We start from the raw sequence: 19200 nt of genomic DNA on the forward strand, positions 1-19200 counted from the left end.
TACTTATAGAACTTTTGATGCTGATTACAAAAATGACAACTTTTTTGAGATTGGTCAAGGGGTTCAGAAATTACGCGTTCTTAAAATCTCTGTGTACTCCACATGCGGCTCCACTTCGAATGACACGCATTAGGCTATAAATTATAGTATCTTCTCTCAGGTTTGCCGTAGAAACTTCAAGTTTGATTTCTTTTGCTCAGGATATTGTACGCTTTCATTTAAATAAGGTTTCTGATCAGTGTATCAATAATCATGTATTTTATGTATATTTTCATGTATTTTTTTAGAAAAATAAATGACTAACTTCAAGAGCGAATTTCGTGCAATGCCCCCCCTTCAATTTCACCCAAATTTTATATGCAGGTAGCTGAGAGTGGGTACTAATGCTTGATCGAAAAATTGGGATGGGCGGTTCAGAGACAGGGTGATAAAAAAATCATTTGCATTAAAAGTTAATCTTATTAAAAATGCTTATGTATTAGCACAAAGTCTGAAGTACAATATGTTTTGAGGTATAACATTCAAAATTTTTGTTCACTATGTGTGAAGGTAAGCATAGGCGTAACCTGGTGGGGGCAAAGGGAATCATTTTTCCTATCCAAAATTTATAGATTAATTAAAACCTACAAGTTAAATATATTTTGTGAACCCCCTGGCACTTGAGGAACAAACAAATAAAAGAGTAATTATTGTGATTTTTCAAATGTATTTAGCAAATAATCTTTGACACTATTTTTATGGGACTGAAAACTTTGATTCTCTCAACCAAAGATAGTTCCCAAGTTACGCCCTGAAGATAGTACCGAAAAATACTTACTCGATTGTATTCTATGCATTGCCAAAATTTCATGCACTATAAATTGTGCCGTTCACATTTTCTATTCCCAACTGTAAAAGAAATATATCTGTACCTTCTCTGGATGCTACGTAAAAAAAAATTCTTGGAATTGCTGGCCTGTCAAGGAAGCTATGCTTTGTTGCATGCTAACTTCATCCACGCTTTATGTCAATTCATATCTACTTGAATGTGAAAACTTCAGTGTTGTAGGTGGACTGTCGAGCTAGAAAACAGTCATCGTTGAAGGAGTGGATCTTTGGATTTTGTTGAACTTGGAATGGAGGAGAAAGAAATAGGTGCAAGTGGAATCAATGACACCATATTCAAAATACCGTGGTCAGCATAGGTATATGAAGACATACGGATTATGTACTAGAAACACAATTTGTAATTTTTACACAAATCAATGATCATTAACTGTAAGTTTCTTTCACAGTAACTGTAAAGTAACTCAGTTACTTTCAAAGTACCAGTAACTGTAACAGAGTTACTTTTTAAATATGTAACTGAAACTTGGTTACTTGTAAAAAGTAACTTACCGAACACTGTAAATAACCTGTAGCCTAAGTTCAAAACAGTGCATACTTAATCTTCCTGGTGCTGTTGTATAGTACTTTGCAATCACTGACACATTGTACTGCGGGTTGTTATCATTTCACCTTACGTGATCAATAAGAAATGTATGCCTCTAATACTATTTCTATGGAATTGGTACTTCATTGCTGAACTCGTTACTTGATACTGTTGATGTCTATACAACAGGCGCGGCTCGTGCATTATTTACCCGGGGGTTCACTGAAGTGATGTGACATATATTCACTTTCCGCAAAATAGACTTCCTTCGCCCAACAAAAGGATGGGGGAGGGTTTAAAAGCTTTGTCAAGAATTCTTTTTATCTGGGAGTGTAAGGTTTTGTTGTAGGGGTGTGCGAATAAATTTAGGGCTGAAACTACAATAAATTGTGCCTTTATGAAAAAAGTTGAGTTTTGTTGGAATATCATGGACGTCCTCAAGTAGGGGCAAGTAATATATTTTTTCCCCACGAGGAGCAAAAAACACTCCTTCAGTCTGAAGTTACTGCAACGCTTTTATAATAATTACCAAAAATTACTGTGACTGAAATTAAATTATATGCGTGTAATATATAATTTTTGGTTTACATTCAATTTCCATGGGGGGGCGGCCCCCTTTTCCCCTTCCGGACGTCCATGCTGACTAATCAGAACTGGTCCTACATTTGTTAAAGGGAAATGGCAACTAATGGCATGCGCATACTAGAAATCGAACCTGAGACCCTTTCATTTATACGCGACAGGTTTGTTCAAATTTGGGGCTGGTCGACCAGCACACGCTTTTTTTCAGTGGACAAGGAAGTTTGTTTACGTTAATTATGTGCATTTCTATCGGTCATTTCTTACCTGCGCGGACAGCAACGCCTACACTGCATCAAATGACATAACCTAGGTAAAGTCCATCCCTCGTTTCACTCGCAGCATCACTTAATACTTTCCAACAAGTATCCAAGCACTTCAAAAACTAAAAAACTTGAGACTTTGACACCGAGCGACAGCGAGTCACGTCTTCGCGCCATTCTTTCTCTTTCGCGAACCCGAAGTGTTTCCACCTTTAAGGAAAAACCTCTGAATGCATGCACAAGGTATTTTGGTAATGTATCTCCTTTATTTTAATTCATCGCATCTAATTCCAGCTTCTATTTGTTTCCACTCATCCATCTCTGACACAATCTTGCATTTATTCCAAGAAGTTCGGTGCAAAAATGATACAAGAGAAGATTGAATATGTAATGTGTGCGCTTCAAACTTGAACCGCACACAGCAACACTGGAAGGGAGGAAGCAGCGAGAAAGGAGCCTTGTCCCGCGGCTTCTGCGAGAGAACGAACTGCGCATGACCGTTGGGTAGAGACATAGGTTCTGGAATCTCATCTCCCATGTATTTTGTCCTATACCCTCCTCGCGCTTCTGCTCCCGCACGAAGCTTTCACAATGGTACGAGCTGTCCTGTGGGGGTTCAACTGAGGGTCTGTATCAGGGCGGCCGATTCACGGTTTCTTCTTCTCAGCAAGAGAGTTCGCCGTGTTACGGGCACAAATACATGACTTATTGTGTAGAATTTTTAGCGAAATAATGTGAAAATTTAAAGACATTGTTCATTGTTCATTCTCGAGGTGATTATCGTATATTACTGGGGGTTCACTGATCCTGTGCGCTATAGGGCCAACCGCGCCTGCTATACAAGTCTTCTAAGTGTTCCAACCACCCCATCACAAGGAGATTTTCTCTGGTATGTGGCAAGAAAAGCTCCATTTGGAAAAACTTCAATCAGCACAAATGTGTATTATTAATTCTTACTTCATATTACGTATCTCCGTGAAGAATATAAAAAAAATTCCATATTGAGATAAAATGCACAAAAAGAAGAATGTTCTCGAAGAAAATTTGCTAAGCTTGGGAATGCTAATGACTATGATTATAATTTTTTTAAAAAATTGAAGACAGTTGAAACTAACTTAGATAGAGTGGAACTTCGATTTTACGTTGTTCAGGGGACCAAGCTGAAAGAACTTAGAATGCGAGAAAATGTAAAACCGAGGAAAAATTGCTATGTTGGACCACCAATATTGAATATAAAATGCAGGGAAATGTAAAATCCAGGAACTTGAAATCGGGGTTCCACTGCAATTATTATTTGTAGGTTTGAATTAATGTATAAATTTTGGATAGGGAAAATGATTCCCTTTGCCCCACCAGGTTACGCCTATGTTTACCTTCACACATAGTGAACAGAAATTTTGAATATTAGCTATACCTCAAAACATATTGTACTAGACTTTGTGCTAAATACATAAGCATTTTTAATAAGATTAACTTTTAATGCATATGATTTTTTTATCACCCTGTCTCTGAACCGCCCATCCCAATTTTTCGATCAAGCATTAGTACCCACTCTCAGCTACCTGTATATAAAATTTGGAGGAAATTGAAGAGGGGGCATTGCACGAAATTCGCTCTTGAAGTTAGTCATTTATTTTTCTAAAAAAATACATGAAACTATACATAAAATACATGATTATTGATACACTGATCAGAAACCTTATTTAAATGAAAGCGTACAATATCCTGAGCAAAAGAAATCAAACTTGAAGTTTCTACGGCAAACCTGAGAGAAGATACTATAATTTATAACCTAATGCATGTCATTCAAAGTGGAGCCGCATGTGGAGTACACAGAGATTTTTGAAATCGCGTAATTTCTGAACCCCTTGACCAATCTCAAAAAAGTTGTCATTTTTGTAATTAGCATCAAAAGTTCTATAAGTATACCGAATTTCATCAAAATCGGAGATGGTGGGTGACATGGCCTGGATGATTTGACGTGGAATGACCCGAATGTCATTTCTCTCAATAAGCACACATCTATTAGTTTCCACTTTCTTCCACCCAAACCCAAGTTTTTTGAAGATCTTCAATAAACTGGCTGCCTGCCCTTTATATCCGATGGTTTTCCTTAATTTTGCAAGCACAGATTTTACTGTTGGGACTTGCCTGTCTATGGTGTAAAATTCATTAATTGTTCTCCGAACAATGCACATGTCAAAATCATCTATATCTGTACATGGCCGCGGACGATTTTTATTTCTACGGGTTGTGCTGTATGATGACAATGATTCAGCACGAACAGCCGAACTTTCCTTCTTAATTGATTTTACTGTACTTAAAGATACACCTGTCACTGCACAAACATGGTCATGAACTTTTTTCAGAGGCAACTTCAACTCATTTTTGTCAGCCTCTTCTTGCATGAATTGCAAGACGTTTGTGACAACTTCACGCGTTTGTCCCCTAGGCGTTCTACGGTAAACTTTGGAATGAACGGGAGGCACATTTTATGTGTGGAACACTACAAGATCTCACTTCTATACACTCAGCAGCAAGCTCAAGCCTAGCACCAGATCCTCGCATCTCGGTATCACTTTCACGAATGATTTCTGAGCATGTTGTTCTGCGCAACCTGCTACGCTGTCACAAGGAAGAAGACCCATTTTAGGCTCGCTGACTAGCGAAGCGGCAGAACTCAGAGCTGTTCCAAAAACGCATTGCCTCTACCACTTTGATTCAATACTGATACTGATACTCTCACTGATTCTTTCTGGTACTATAAAACTAAACTCCATTCCACAAGAGTACTCTGAAGGCCTGGGACTGCCAAGCAACTTTCCGTTGGGTGGAGCATGGTCAGCACATTGAGTCCCTTTGCCACTGTTTTCTGCCTTTCGAGACAGGAGCACACTATTTCTTCTTTTCAAATAGCTCCACAATTGTCCTCATGACACTGGGTCAGCTCTTAACTTTTAGGGTCTCCCATCAGGAATCAAACGCAGGACCATGAGAGGGTTAACCATTCAACTATATGGGAGTCTGATTATACTATGTACTTTACACTATACAGTTGAGGAAAAGTACTAGACAGTTATGAGGTTGTAAAATAATTAGTGACACATATCTTTTGATAATGTTTTATTATAATTGTGAAAAAAATATATTCCTTTTTCTTTGAAACCTTGGATAAGCCTAGATTCCACCATCAACGGCAACCAATACTGCTTCAGTCTTCCTTCACAAATGTTTTCTTTCTTTTCTACAATGTTTATTCATCAGTATCTCTCAAAAATTAATATGCAATAGGAGTAGTGCATCAATAGGTTAGCATACTCATTCGTAAGCAAATATAAGACATGAACTCACTTTATGGACAGCATTCTCTATTCTTCTTACTGTAATGAGGTATCCTTATAATAAAACAGAACCTCAATTCTATTGTAACTTACATATTTTATTAATCTTTTATTTGTCACTAGATGTAGGAACAAAGAATTCCGAGGATCTATGCTTCAGTGTAATCTTTGGCATCATTGAAGATGGACACAAATCTATAACGAAAAAAGGTTCCATAATGAATATACAAATACTAATTTTAATATAAATAATTTTATGTCAATCTCACCACTCTTGAGCTGTGCATACATAGTGCCACTGGCAGAGCCAGTAAAAGTGGGTGGGTAGGCATGTGCATGTGCATGGTGAGGATAATTCTGGGGGGAGCAATTACTTGTATATTTAATATAATGATAATAACCTGTGGTGCAACAGCCTGTGAGGGCCAGTGCCTACATACCAACTGCTGGTCTCACTCCAACCTGTCGAGATGGGAGATCCTCCAAACAGTTATGGGGTGATGTGAGGTCAGCAGGACGAACCTCCCAGTCGTCATTGTAGGTTTCTATGACCAGGCTACACTACTCATTTGTAGCTCCCCAATTTCCTCACGATGGTTGGTGGCCACTGGTCCCATACACAGGCCGAAATCTCAGAGAAAAGTTGCTATGCTTCCCCCAGGAGACTCGAACCTGCATGCATCCCGTAGCAGGAGCCCAAAGCTTGATTCCTTAGACTGCACGGCCATGGTGGGGGACATAGGTGCAGGCTTTGGGAGGGGGGGGCAAGACACTTTCTGACCCCTAAAATTCACGTAGAAGAACACATTTTATGTATATTTATATATATATAAAGTATCGTTTATGTTGATCTTGCCCCCCCTCCCCCCAAATGTATCTTAAGTTGGTGCCTCTGGTGTGGGACTTAATACAATAAACAACATGCAAAAATGAACATTTGGGAATTTCAAAAAAGCATTTATCTATGTGTTCTTGTCTGTAGAAGAGCAGACTGGTAAACAGGGGTGGCATCCTTCTACCTCTGCCCCAACTCTCTGGGGCTGTTATTGACCTCAACAGTTACATACCACCACTCTAAAGAAGTCCTTGAGCTTGTCAAGACTATAAATATACCATGGTCAGAACTTGTCTTTCATGCTTTGAATCAACTCAAGCATTTTCTCCCCACACCCAGGCTGGTACTGGAACATGGAACCTTTAGTGGTAAGACCGTAAATCGACCACTCAATATGTTCATCTACCCAGGCAGCTCTCAATCCATGCAAACTCCCAAAAAGTAAAAGATTGTGTACACAATAGTGACAGACACTGCGAGTGCATGTACTTCTGTAAACAACTACATGCAATGTGAAATGTTTATGTACATACTTGAGTGATTTCTTCCAACTGCTGCTTTTATGAAATGCTGACATCTCCACAGTTCTGGAAAGTTTCTTGTGGGCCACAACCAGAGGCTGATGTTCCATCTCCACAGGCACCCCATCTGGTAGCTGAAAGAAGAGTAATTCATTTAGAGTTAGGAATTTGAAAATTTTGAAATAAGCTGCATGTATCTTATTTACGTAAACTGTTAGCATATCTCACACTAAAAGTTTTGGTGGAAAGTATGTTCTATTTGGAATGTTCTCTAGCTTTGAAATGTATTTGCACCAACTGTCAGTGGGTGTCTGGAGGGAAGGAAACATTGCCTTTCCCCAGAAAATGTTAAGCTAATCACAGTTATGATTTCATTTCAGTTACAATAATTTGAATTAAAGCCCGAAGTGGAAAATGCTAGTTAAGAGGATGTTTCTTCAAGCCTTGGGTTAGTTTATGGATTAACATGCTGACAATGACAAGTGGGGATATCATCCCCCTGCATCCCCCTCACTTCGAGCACTGATTTGAAGTAATTATTACAAGAAAGATTAATACAGATCATTGCAAAAGCCTGATCACTTTGAACTGAAGCAGCGTTTTTTTTTTTGGGGGGGGGGGAGAGAATGCCTTGCTTGCCCCTGTTTGATGATAAAATTCTGCAGACACCCATGCCAACATATAGCTAGAATGCTGTGCTTCTGGCCCAGCAATTTTGTCCAATTCACTGACTTAGTGAAAACAACATTTGGTGTAGAAAGCAAGATATCAGTGGAGTTGGGGATTAGCATAGCTAGGACTTTATTTCTTATCTGGTGGAGAGAAAGTTCAAGTTGATCATTTCTCATATACAAACTATTCAGGAGGCCTACAAGTCTGCAAAACCTGGCAAAGTCCGGGAATGTTGTTTTTGTAAACACTGTTATTTACATATGAGAAATTCCAATGACCAATGAGAATTTCCAGGGGAATCAGCTGTCAGGGGAGATCTGTCACCCTCCCTCATTTTATTTGTTTTGAGATTCGTTTTAAGTCCACTTTTATGTAGGGACTGGCCCTACAGTTTAAAGTGGGATCCGAACAGAGGCGCAACCACGAATTTTTGTCTGGGGGGGGCAAGTACCAGGATAACCGTACCAATAATAATAATAATAATAATAATAATTAAAATAATGTTACTAATAATGTTATTATAACATTATTATTATTATTTATTTGCTATATTGTACTTCGTTTCTTGTGCCACATTTGGCTAATATGCGAAGATGGGGATGAGTAATAGCATGATGAAAATGATGAATGGATATTCGCAAACATCCATGGCCAAGCCGGGATTCGAACCCAGGACCAACATTATTATTACTATTAGTAGTGGTAGTATCAAAGACGTTATTATCCTCGTAAATTACGCAAAAAGAGAGTAGAAGTTTGTACCAAAGCATTTGTCTTTGAACAAACGATATGAATTATTTTTTTTAACACCTTCAATTTCACATTAATAACGGAAAATAAGCATATACTATTCTTGAAAGACAGAAAGTGTTTGATAAATGCATTCCAAATATAATTATTTTTTTACATTAACATAACTTTCATGCACGACATATGTTTCACATATATGCAACGTGGAGTGACGTGGACACTAAATTGTGTACGTATTCAAAGTTTCTTTAATAAATATTATATACAGCACAGCATATATTATTTCAATACATTACACAACCAATTCATCCATCTCACAATAAACAACAGCAAAAATTACATAAATTGTCTCTGAAATGTGCACGCTTCCTTTCCTCAAAACAATTGTTCATGCATTTAAAACAAAATCAATTAAGACAAGTCTTATTTCTCTGCTGATGATTTACATTGCATTACAGCGAACAAATATAAATTGAGAACGAAGCGAGCAAGAACATTTTTGAATCCAATTTTTTTCCACGCTGAAATCAATATTAATTTAATAGGGTGCAAATAATTTCACTGAACGCCATGGCATTATATCATTTACAACTTTTGTGCCTCCCTCCCCTTATTTTCATTTAGATCGTTCGGTGCCCAGTGCCGAATCCCGCCGCCTCCTAGCTACAGTTCTGAACTTGATATAACTAAGAAAAGCAGGTATTGCGAGCAAGAAAATTTCATGAATTGTAATTTTATTTGCATAAAATTTGAAGTTCTGGGCGGTAATTGCCCCCACTTGGCCGTCAATGTTTGTCCGTCCCCCTTGACCCTCTAGAACTCATTTCCGACCAATATGGGGGGGGGCAATGCCCCCCCTGTGGTTGCGCCACTGGATCCGAACCACTATGTACCTGCACCGGGTGTCCTCTTCTCTGCTAGTTGTCTACATATGGTGATGGGTTGATTGATTTATTTTTTTCTTTATTTTAAGTCCACTTCATGGACAGAAAGGCTAATTGGGGGACCTACAGTTTAAAGTGGGATCCGAACCACTGTACCATGTGCCTCGACTGGGTAGCTATCAAACCTGGGACCCCTTGTTTACAAGGGCATCAGGACCAGGTAGGGGGAGGGGGGCATGGTGATGGGGGCATGGTGATGGGGTTTGATGCAATGAGCAATAACCACACATCATCTACTAATGGAGTAGCCAATATACGTTGTTTGCTATGGAGTTTAGTTTTTTTACAAACAAAAGATAGGAGCTTGTATTTTATGAAAGGTCTTATTACTAAATGTTGACGGATTATTAAAAACTGCTAAAAGTTTTTCATTTCTTCATTACAGTCACGAAATGCAACTGTTTGCAAAGCGAGAATGTTCTCTAGCATTTCTCTATTACGTGACTTCTTGTACATTTTTAGGTACAATGGGAACCCCTGACCAATCGAGATTAGTAAGAATCCTGACTATTTATTTAAATTGAAATTGGAATGCGTTTACTTTTAGTTTTAAGTTTAGAAAAGACCAAGTTCTACCAAAGTTACTTTTCATCGTTAGTACTAGATTGTAGTCAGTTCTGCAAGACCGGGCAGCACATCTCTTCCACTATGGCCAGATATGGGGACAACTATATTAACTGCTTATTTACTATTTCAAACAAATCTATATAATCTTTATATTACACTTCCATTTCTCTTCTCGTTCACTTACCGGTAACATATTTCCATTGGAGAACGCACTGAGAACATGTAAGTCCAACCGGAAGCTTTACATCGACATAAGTAGCACCTTTGTTACTATTTGGTAGGTAATACTTGGTGCCTGAACCATCGGCTATTTCCAGAAGGTGTTGATCGAGGCAATCCTGAGTTACAAGCTTTGATGGATCATTTGTGGGGCAAAGGCGGAATTCGAAGTATCCTAGGTGGTTTGCAGTCAGATTCACTGTAATCGTTACCACCTCCCCTTGCTTATAGTTTTCTGTTATGATGCCAAGGCCATACAGTCCTCCTGCTTCATTGGGACGTGGTCGTGGAAGGTCATACCTATCGCCACATTCACCACATTTTCCATTGTTGGCTTCCCACTGGATCTGTAAAAGAGAGAGAGAAATAACAATTAAATCCCTGCTGTCGATGTTCCAATCCAATAGTTGCAATTCTTCTTTTCGACTGGTTCATGCAAAAAGGCATTTGTATGGTCATATTGAAATGATAAAATTCTGATGCAGTAATTAAAAGAATATGATCACTGTATGTCATGCACAGACAGGCTAATCAGTTTACAGTTTAAACCTACAGTTTAAAGTGGGATCTGAACCACTGTGTCATGTGCCTCCACCAGGTATCATCATCACAATGCAGAAGTTTGATCATACTGAGACTTCGTTCGTTTAGATGCTTAACTTCTATTCATGAGAATTACTCAACTCATGATCTTACAAGCATATTCTGGGCCTGAGTGTCTACTTAAGTATGGGCTTTCATTCATGTTTATTCTTTCATCTACACATTCATTGTTACAATTAACCAAACCATAGTAGCATAGCCACATATAATAACTAACTTATAATGTACTTTATTGTCCTATGCATTATACCATGCCATGTGTTGAGGTAAGCGTTGAAATATTCTCAATTTTGGTCATAGAAGAGGTTGTGTGATCAACACCACACTCCCTTCACTCGACCCCAAGAGTCATCTCCTAGTACTAGGGTGGGCTCCTAGATTTGTTAATGCAGAGACACAGACGAATAATTCCTGCCTGAGATCAACTACTCCAAGTATCAAAACTATCAAGAGCTCACGACTGACTACAGTCAATGTCTCATGTAAATATCACATTTATTTAGTGAAGGTGTGATTTCTTATGTTGCTAAATTATGTCTATAAAACAGAATAATTTTTATCAGTATATAAAGAATAATTGCAAATTGCAACCTAAATCTTCAAAGTATAAATGTCTAAAATACACGTCTATCAGTGTTGGAATTTGTTGCAATACAGGGGGGGGGGGGAAGCTATTCCTTCAGTTAAGAAATTTTTCATAAAGCATCCCCCAACTAGGATAATTTGCATAAGCATACTCCCACTTACTGCATTATCTTTATGTAAATCCATACTAAGTTTGTAAAATCAAATCAAAGCTTTCATATGATTAGACGCAAGGACGAAGTTTTAAAATGTTATGTCTATAACTATGGTAATGATGAAATACGTATATAAAATAGTAAAAAGAGATTAAATGGCACCTGCAACCCAGTTTTCAACTATCTACAAGAGTTTCAAAAACAAGAAATAATGACGAAGCAGACTGAACATGAAAGGTAAATAAGGCACAATAGCAGTAAGCTTTCCTTTGATGTCTAGGGCTACTGCTTAGCCAAATGGTTACCCTTCTTGCCTTTGGTACATGCCATCCCAGGTTAGATTTCTGGTGGGAGCTATTTGAAAAGAAGAAGTAGCGGGCTCCAGTCTCAAAAGTCAGAAAACAGCTGCGATGGAACTTGACGCATCACTCAATGAAAAAGCCACTCTGGCAGGCCCTGAGCCTGGAGTTTTGATCACCTTCTTGATCACGCACAAAAACAGTCATCTGCTTCTAGAAAGAGTGATAATCCCAAGTTAGTTTTTTGTAAGGGGTTGATGGGAAATTTCCTCAGGTTGCAAAGCCTTTTGGTTCAAAAGAACTTACTGGAACCCCTCACTGGAAATTTTTCAAGTACCACACTGGTTAATCCAGCACTGAAATACAGATATACTCACCCCATAACCCCCACAGAAAAGTTCCATGTCATTGTAATTTGGAGGTGCATTGTAGCCGAATCTCCACAAGGATGATCTGCTTGGTGGATCGGTCATGTACCCATGGCTGGATGCCTCATAAACAAACAAAAGAGCAGCGAAAACGATAGAGAATCTCCTCATCTTGACAATTTAATCCAAAAAAATACAGAAAGTAAACTAAGGCAATTTCTGGAGCATTTATATAAGTAACGCCAATTTATCTACCTACATGCAAGATAAGGATTAGATTTTGGAACCATAATCAGTACCAATCAAGAACATTCAAAACACCACTTGACACAAAGAAGAAAACATTTGCTAGATTTTAAGATCTCTGATTCTATTCTGCTCTTCTCTTCTGCCCACTTTGACCATGCTTTCCAATGTTATCGATTGTATTTCCACTTATGTTATCTTTCTTTGTGAATGATATCAGCTGCCGACAATAGAGCTAATCTTCACAATTGTCATGATTTTTTCCTTTTGCTACCATCAAAAATAGTGTAAACAGTAAGCAACATATTAAAACTAAAGCACTAGTACCCAAGGTCAATTGCAAGTGCGGAAATAAAAAAATAATTGAAGGTTAAAATGGAAAGAAGATACGCATTTGTCAATGACATTTAAAGAGGACAAGAAAACAGGGAAATTTTCGGTAATTCAAAACGAACTCTTTTGGACCTCGTTGATGGCGCAGTAGTAGCGTCGTTGCCTTGTAATCAAGGGGTCGTGGGTTTTTTTTTTTTACACAACTGTTTCTGAATTTGAAATGCATGCTTAAGGCGATCTCCTGCCCCGGCGAAGGTCTGAGCATTTTCCATGTAAGCTTATGGGGGTTTTTGGTCACGATTATCTCGAGAAACAGTCGACCAAAAATTTTCAAATTTTAAGTGAACACTGAGAAAAGATGTTTCTAGAGAACCACTGATTAATATTTTCATTTTCTGCATCAACGTCTCGAAAATTAATTAATTCAATTTACTCTATTTTCACTTTTCTTGACAGGGCAACCCTGCAGAGCCCAGTCGGCTCTTCACGGATCCTCGTTCAAGACTAATGACTCGGGAGAAGGGAAGGGAGACCCGAGGAGAGCTCACCAGATATTTTAGAGCTGCAGAAACTGGCATCGGGTATAATATCCGGGGAGAAAAGCTCTGAAAATCGAACTGGGTATTTTTGAAATTATAGGGCAAGATTGAAAATGGACAGAAGAAAGTGTTCAGGAATGCGAATAGAATAAGCACAGATACACTCGTATATTCACTTAGTCTGGGGTATGAAATTTCTGGAAGAACCGGAATGGTGAAAGTATGCTGAAAAGCATTGCTGTTCTCAAGGAGGGGTTGAGGGCGGCATCCCCAGTATCTCAGATGTCAAGAAGAGAAATGAATTACATAATGCCCATTTCAAAAAATATTTCGGCAATGGAATAAAATATTGATATTCTGTGATGACAGAAAAGTAAAATATCTGTGTTATTACTGCCGTACGCAGAGGGGGAGCTGAAGGGCTACAGCCCCTCCCCAAATTTTGAGAAAATCAAATAAGCCACAGGTTAAATAGTTCATGAATATCTGGATAATGAATTTCTAACAATTGTCCGGATCAGTCTCCCCCTCCTCCTCCATGGCCAATAGCGAGTCCCCCAGATAATGCCATAATTCCCATAAAGTATTTTATTACGACACTGTCCTATTACTGAAAGTCATTCTTTTTAGATTTTTACTGAACAATTTACTTGATCTGCCCCTTCTCCAAAGTATTCCTCTTCTTCATCTAGCGGATTGAATATTGTGCACCTAGTAGCAAAAGGGACTTGGAACCAATTATAGTGAATTAATTACTAATCAAATATGTTCCACTCCGCCTCATCGCACACATTGCAGCACGATGTCCATTTTATACATATATTTTAGAAAAAAATGTTGAATTTTATGATATTGAAAGGAAAAATATCCCTCCCCAAGAATTTTAATTTCGATGGCTGGATCCAGATCCAGGTACCTGGTTCTGGTTACCCCGAACTTTACATTGTTGGCCATCCCTAGTATATACGTATTTATACGCAAACCTCCCATTTGGCGTAGTGGTATAACGTCATCGACCTGTAATCAAGGAGTCTAGAGGTCGATACCCGGTGGAGTCACATTGTGGTTCGGACCCCACTTGAAACTGTAGGCTGGCTATCCTTTCTGTGCGTAAACCGATTAAAAAGAAGTGTTATTTATACTTATAAAGCATGGTCCGTATCTACATTCATAATGGAAGAATCGGCAATATTGTATTTTACATTAACAATAATAATGCCACAACCAGCCCCGTTACGGGAACGCCACTGCTTTAGAAACATAATTCGCCCTCGCAGTAAGTTGACGCATATTCTCGCATCACATCCCAACTTCATATTTTCGTGGGTACGGAACACCACCAATTTCATTCCACCATTTCCAGTCTACAATTTAAAAGCTACCCAGTTAGAAGTTCCAAAGACATGTTGCTTTATGTTCATCTTCTAAGGTCGTTAGGCGACCGCGACCACCTGCAGTGAGCTCGCCGTCCGGCAGCAGTGTTGCCCAGTCAAGAAAAGTGAAAAAAATGAGAATAAAAATAAATAAATTAATTTTCGGGCCGTTGATGCAGAAAATGAAAATATGAATCAGTGGTTCTCTAGAAACATCCTTTCTCGGTGTTCAGTTAAAATTTGAAAATTTTCTGTCGACTGGTTCTCGAGATAATCGTGACCAAAGTTACCCCCATAAGCTTACATGGAAAATGGTCAAACTTTTCACCGGAGTACGTAGGTGATTGCCTTAAGGCAAGGAACCTAACCACACGAACTGAGCATTCCAAGTACAGGCCTACATTCTGACTTGGGCGTCGCGGAAAAATCTTGATACACTAAGGGCGCCGTGAAACGATAAATGTTTCGGAACTCCTGGTCTACGACGAATTATATATCGTGCAAGATGCAAGCTTTCGGGACGTCTTTCTAGGTGAGATAATGGAGGCAATGGGAGTGATATGAACTTAACCATCGCTGGGTGGTCTCTCAGAGAAGGTTTGCCATTCGGTAGAAAATAGATGGTTATTGAAGGCTAATATACCCCAAATTTCTCTTGTATCTTTTATTTTTTTTTTATTTTACCTAAAGTTTCAGATACAGTACTGAATGACCATTTTACACTGAAACAACAGCAGGAAAATAACAATAACAACAACAACAAAATAGAGTACAAGATGGCACTGAAAACAAATCAAAATTATACATATATCGTTAACAATTTTCTAAAACTTTGTTCTGGCAAGAATATGTCCACATTTGGAGGCAGGTTATTATATTCTTGTAAGTTGACGTCGTTTTCTTTCTTCCTTAAGAACTGACTTAGTTATGTTCTGACCCAAAAGGTTGTTGTTGCCAAGTAAATTTTAAGGTAGTGTCTGCTTTCACGTTCTTTTTCTGCTAACCTCAAAAGAGACATGCGCGTGGCAGCAGATTCGGTCTTTGTTTTATCGTGATTTCATCATGCTATGTATGCAATTACGTCTGGAACACACACTGTGTAGTTTTAGCGATTACTTACACAAAAATGTTTTAAGATTAGGTCCCTTAGCATTCTTCTAATAATAAATCTAAATGCTCTCGTTTTTTTGTTTCTTAATTCTTATGTACTTTGAACAGTGACTTGCGGTGACGTCGACACTTGGGCTAGCAATCAGTGGCGTGCTCAAGGAAGGGGCGGGGGGTTGGTGTGGGTCATACCCAATGATGTGCAGTAGACTATAAGTTTACGTCTACATGCGTTGTCTACACGTAATCTACACGTAGATTACATTGGGTTGTAGTTTACATAGACTACGTAGACAATCTAAAGTGCATTAAAATTAATCTTCAAGAGTTTCATGAAGAGAAAGTGACTTTTTCAACTACAATAAAACCTGTCTATCTCGGAACATGATGGTTCCGAACAAAATTTTCCGTCTTAACAGTTTTCCTTCTTATACAGGGTTGACTTTAAATACAGTATAGAGCGCTGCAGAAAATAATGGAAAGACAGATTTACATTTCGCATTACTTATAATGTAGAGTATTAATGCATGCACGTACGTACATGAATAAAAATGCGATACAGTCGCAATAAGCATAGCAGAGATTACAATTATGTAACTACACAACATGTTGGTACACTTTTTACAGTATTGTAACAACGTACAGTACGTATTTGTGTGTCTTTTCAAACCTGGGACCCCTTTCGTCGTAGCGCGATGTGCATAGAGAGAAAGAGAAAGATTGAAAGATGGAATAAGAGAGGTGAAGAAAGATTGAGATAAAAGTGAAGAAAAAAGAGAGATAACAAGAAAAATAGAAAGATGACGAAAGAACAGAGGAGAAATAGACAATGAAAGGTGGAGAAAGAGGATAAGAGATGAAAGAAAGAAACGGAATCGTAGCAGCTATGAGTATTGTAGCGCATTCTTTCATATCGACCAGTAGCGAAGCGTAGTCTTACGAAGGAGGCAAGCAATGTTTCAGTACAACAAAACATGTAGTACAACGACATGCCTAGGGGAAAGATTCAAGGTTTATAGCCTCATTTACCCAGTCGCTGGATTTGTCAAAATATCGTAATAAAGTGACTGTACTAAAAATAAACCATATGATCCGCAAACGTCATATTTACTTTTTTAAAAAAATCCAGGTAACGTTATTCATATGATATTAAACGTTTTGCATATGCGAACTTTCCGCATACGACTAAAGGGAGACGGAATTTCTTACTTACTTATTAGTACCTTTATTTGTTCATTATTATTTAATATGGTCAAACGGTGACCAAACCGATTTAGATAAAAAAAATGGGAATCATTTGTTTATTTTACGCTGCATGATGTAATTTAGTATTTTTGGGCACCCTAAAAACCGCATTGGAGTAACTTAAACACTAAATAAAAATCTAAACACAAACAATAAAAAATTCATTTCAAAGCAAAGAAACACATGCATAGACGATGTACTCACCACAATAAATTTCAAACTCTTGGTGTTGGTCGACCCCCTTCCACGATTTTCATTTTAACACTTATCTCTCTCGAGCTAAACGAAGCAATTTTCAATTGCTCAATAATACACCCGCACTTCACATCAACCGTTCCTAAATACGCGTTCATTCCGATAAATTCACAGCACAAAACACGAAGCAACAAACACTCACACTATCCCACGCGCTTTCCACAACTGCAAATGCAAGCATCCACACAAGATCACTTTGAAAATCTCTGAAACAACAGAAAGTGATACCAACCTATTTCCTTAATTTTATCCGTCACAAAGGAAAGATATATCAGTTTGGAGATAAAAATTACGCGGAGGAATCAGAATCATTTCAGCAGAACGAGTATGTACATTAATATTTAAGTAATAAAGTGTCATTCAATGGCGTGCCCGGGGCGAAGGGGGGGGGTGGATGGTAGACATAACCCCCTTTTGGCCCAGTATATCTAAGAAAAAACGTCAAACGAAGGAAAAGATGACAAAATGGGGACTGTAAAAAGACCCTGGGAACACCACTTGCGTCATAATAATAGAACTTAAAACATATTCGGGCCTCCCCGATGGCGCAGTGGTAGTGTCGTCGCCTTGTAATCAAGGGGTTCCGGGTTCGATACCCGGTGGAGGCACAAGTGTTTCAGATCCCATTTTAAACTGTAGGTCCAGTCCCGATTAGCCTTACTGTGCATAAAGTGGACTTAAAACAACAAATCAATCAATCAATCATTAAAACATATTCTTGTGCTCATAATATGCAGAATGTATACGATTTACTTCTATGCCATGTACAAATATCAGTAGATAGTTCTTTCTCAGATAGCTTTATTTTCACCCCAAGTTTTATTCAAAAGCAGTCAATTTATTGATTGTAAAATTTGTGAAAGAGCTCACTTGAATTACTGCGTAAATAATTTGGCAGTTGCAAACACTGATAGCGGTCAACACTTCTGGCGTAATTTGAGCTGGACCGACCAGGAAGCAGGGTGCAGGACCAAGGTCCGTCCAATCTTCCCTCCCTCCCTGAGAAAACTCTTCACGGGGGTGCAGAAATTCCACTGCCCCAACTCCCAATGTCAACTTTTTTTACGCATTTTACATTTCGCGAAATCTAAAATAATTTGTAATATAATATGATATATATGGAATTTAGAACAGTAATAATAACTTCTTTTAGTTATTTTATGACTAACAATTATTATTATATTTGCGATCTTGTTTACGTGTTCATGAAGACAAATATTCGTTACTAGTTTTTGCTGGCAACGTACCCATAGATGAATCCTTCTGCTTTCGGTTGAACTCGGCTATTTTCGGGAATCACGCAAGCTCGGAAAGCACAGCTTTTTGTAGAAGCTTTGTGGACGGTTCCACCAGAATTTCACGCTTCGCCATGTGACTCCTTTGGAGGCCTCATTTTCCCGCAGAACGGCTGCAAGCATTGAGGCTGGTGCTTGCTACAGAGCTGCTGGGGTGTTTGCGGCCGCATTTTTTCGCGAAATCGAGTGCGATGGAAACTAAATACGGTTAGAACATTAAGTACATTAAATGATATTCGAATTATGCAAGCAGTGCTTGCATTGCTTGTACTATATCTTCGCCTCTGATATCGACAATGTTACCGATAAGCGAGTGGCAACAGAGGCGTGTTCCACTTACAGTATTGCATTGTTTTCTTGCGAGCGAAAAAAATAAAGGAAGAAATTTCCGTCATACCGAGAATAAAAATATCTCGTTGGTCTTTAAATGCTGTTCCGTTTCCGCGTTCAGGTATATAATCGGTCCGTTTTGGGGACTTTTTTTTCCGTATTTACAGGTTTCCTTCTTATAGAGGTTCCGGGATATGCAGTTTTTACTGTATATTGGTTCCTAACGAAATGAAAAGAATCCTATATACAACAAAATTTCTCTTCCCTTCTATTATTATCAACTATGGAAGAAGATAAGTAGTATCCATAAAACAACAACAGATTGCAGTCGTGAGGCAAGAGTGATCTTTTCCCCATAAAACGCT

The 19200-nt window shown here is 38.5% G+C and overlaps 1 protein-coding gene across 1 annotated transcript; it reads right to left on the reverse strand.

Annotated features, from left to right (window-relative positions):
- Positions 1–5363: 5363 nt before the first annotated feature.
- On the reverse strand, positions 5364–12298 carry LOC145999922 (uncharacterized). Its single transcript, XM_083137205.1, has 4 exons — positions 12122–12298; positions 10068–10449; positions 6963–7084; positions 5364–5789 (listed from the first exon to the last, which is right to left on the reverse strand). The coding sequence occupies exons 1-3, from the start codon at positions 12281–12283 to the stop codon at positions 6990–6992; spliced, it is 639 nt and encodes a 212-aa protein (XP_082993331.1). The 5' UTR covers positions 12284–12298; the 3' UTR covers positions 5364–5789; positions 6963–6989.
- Positions 12299–19200: the final 6902 nt, after the last annotated feature.

This window comes from Lepisma saccharinum, chromosome 16, assembly GCF_977018435.1.
Source record: "Lepisma saccharinum chromosome 16, izLepSacc3.1, whole genome shotgun sequence".
Taxonomy (NCBI): domain Eukaryota; kingdom Metazoa; phylum Arthropoda; class Insecta; order Zygentoma; family Lepismatidae; genus Lepisma; species Lepisma saccharinum.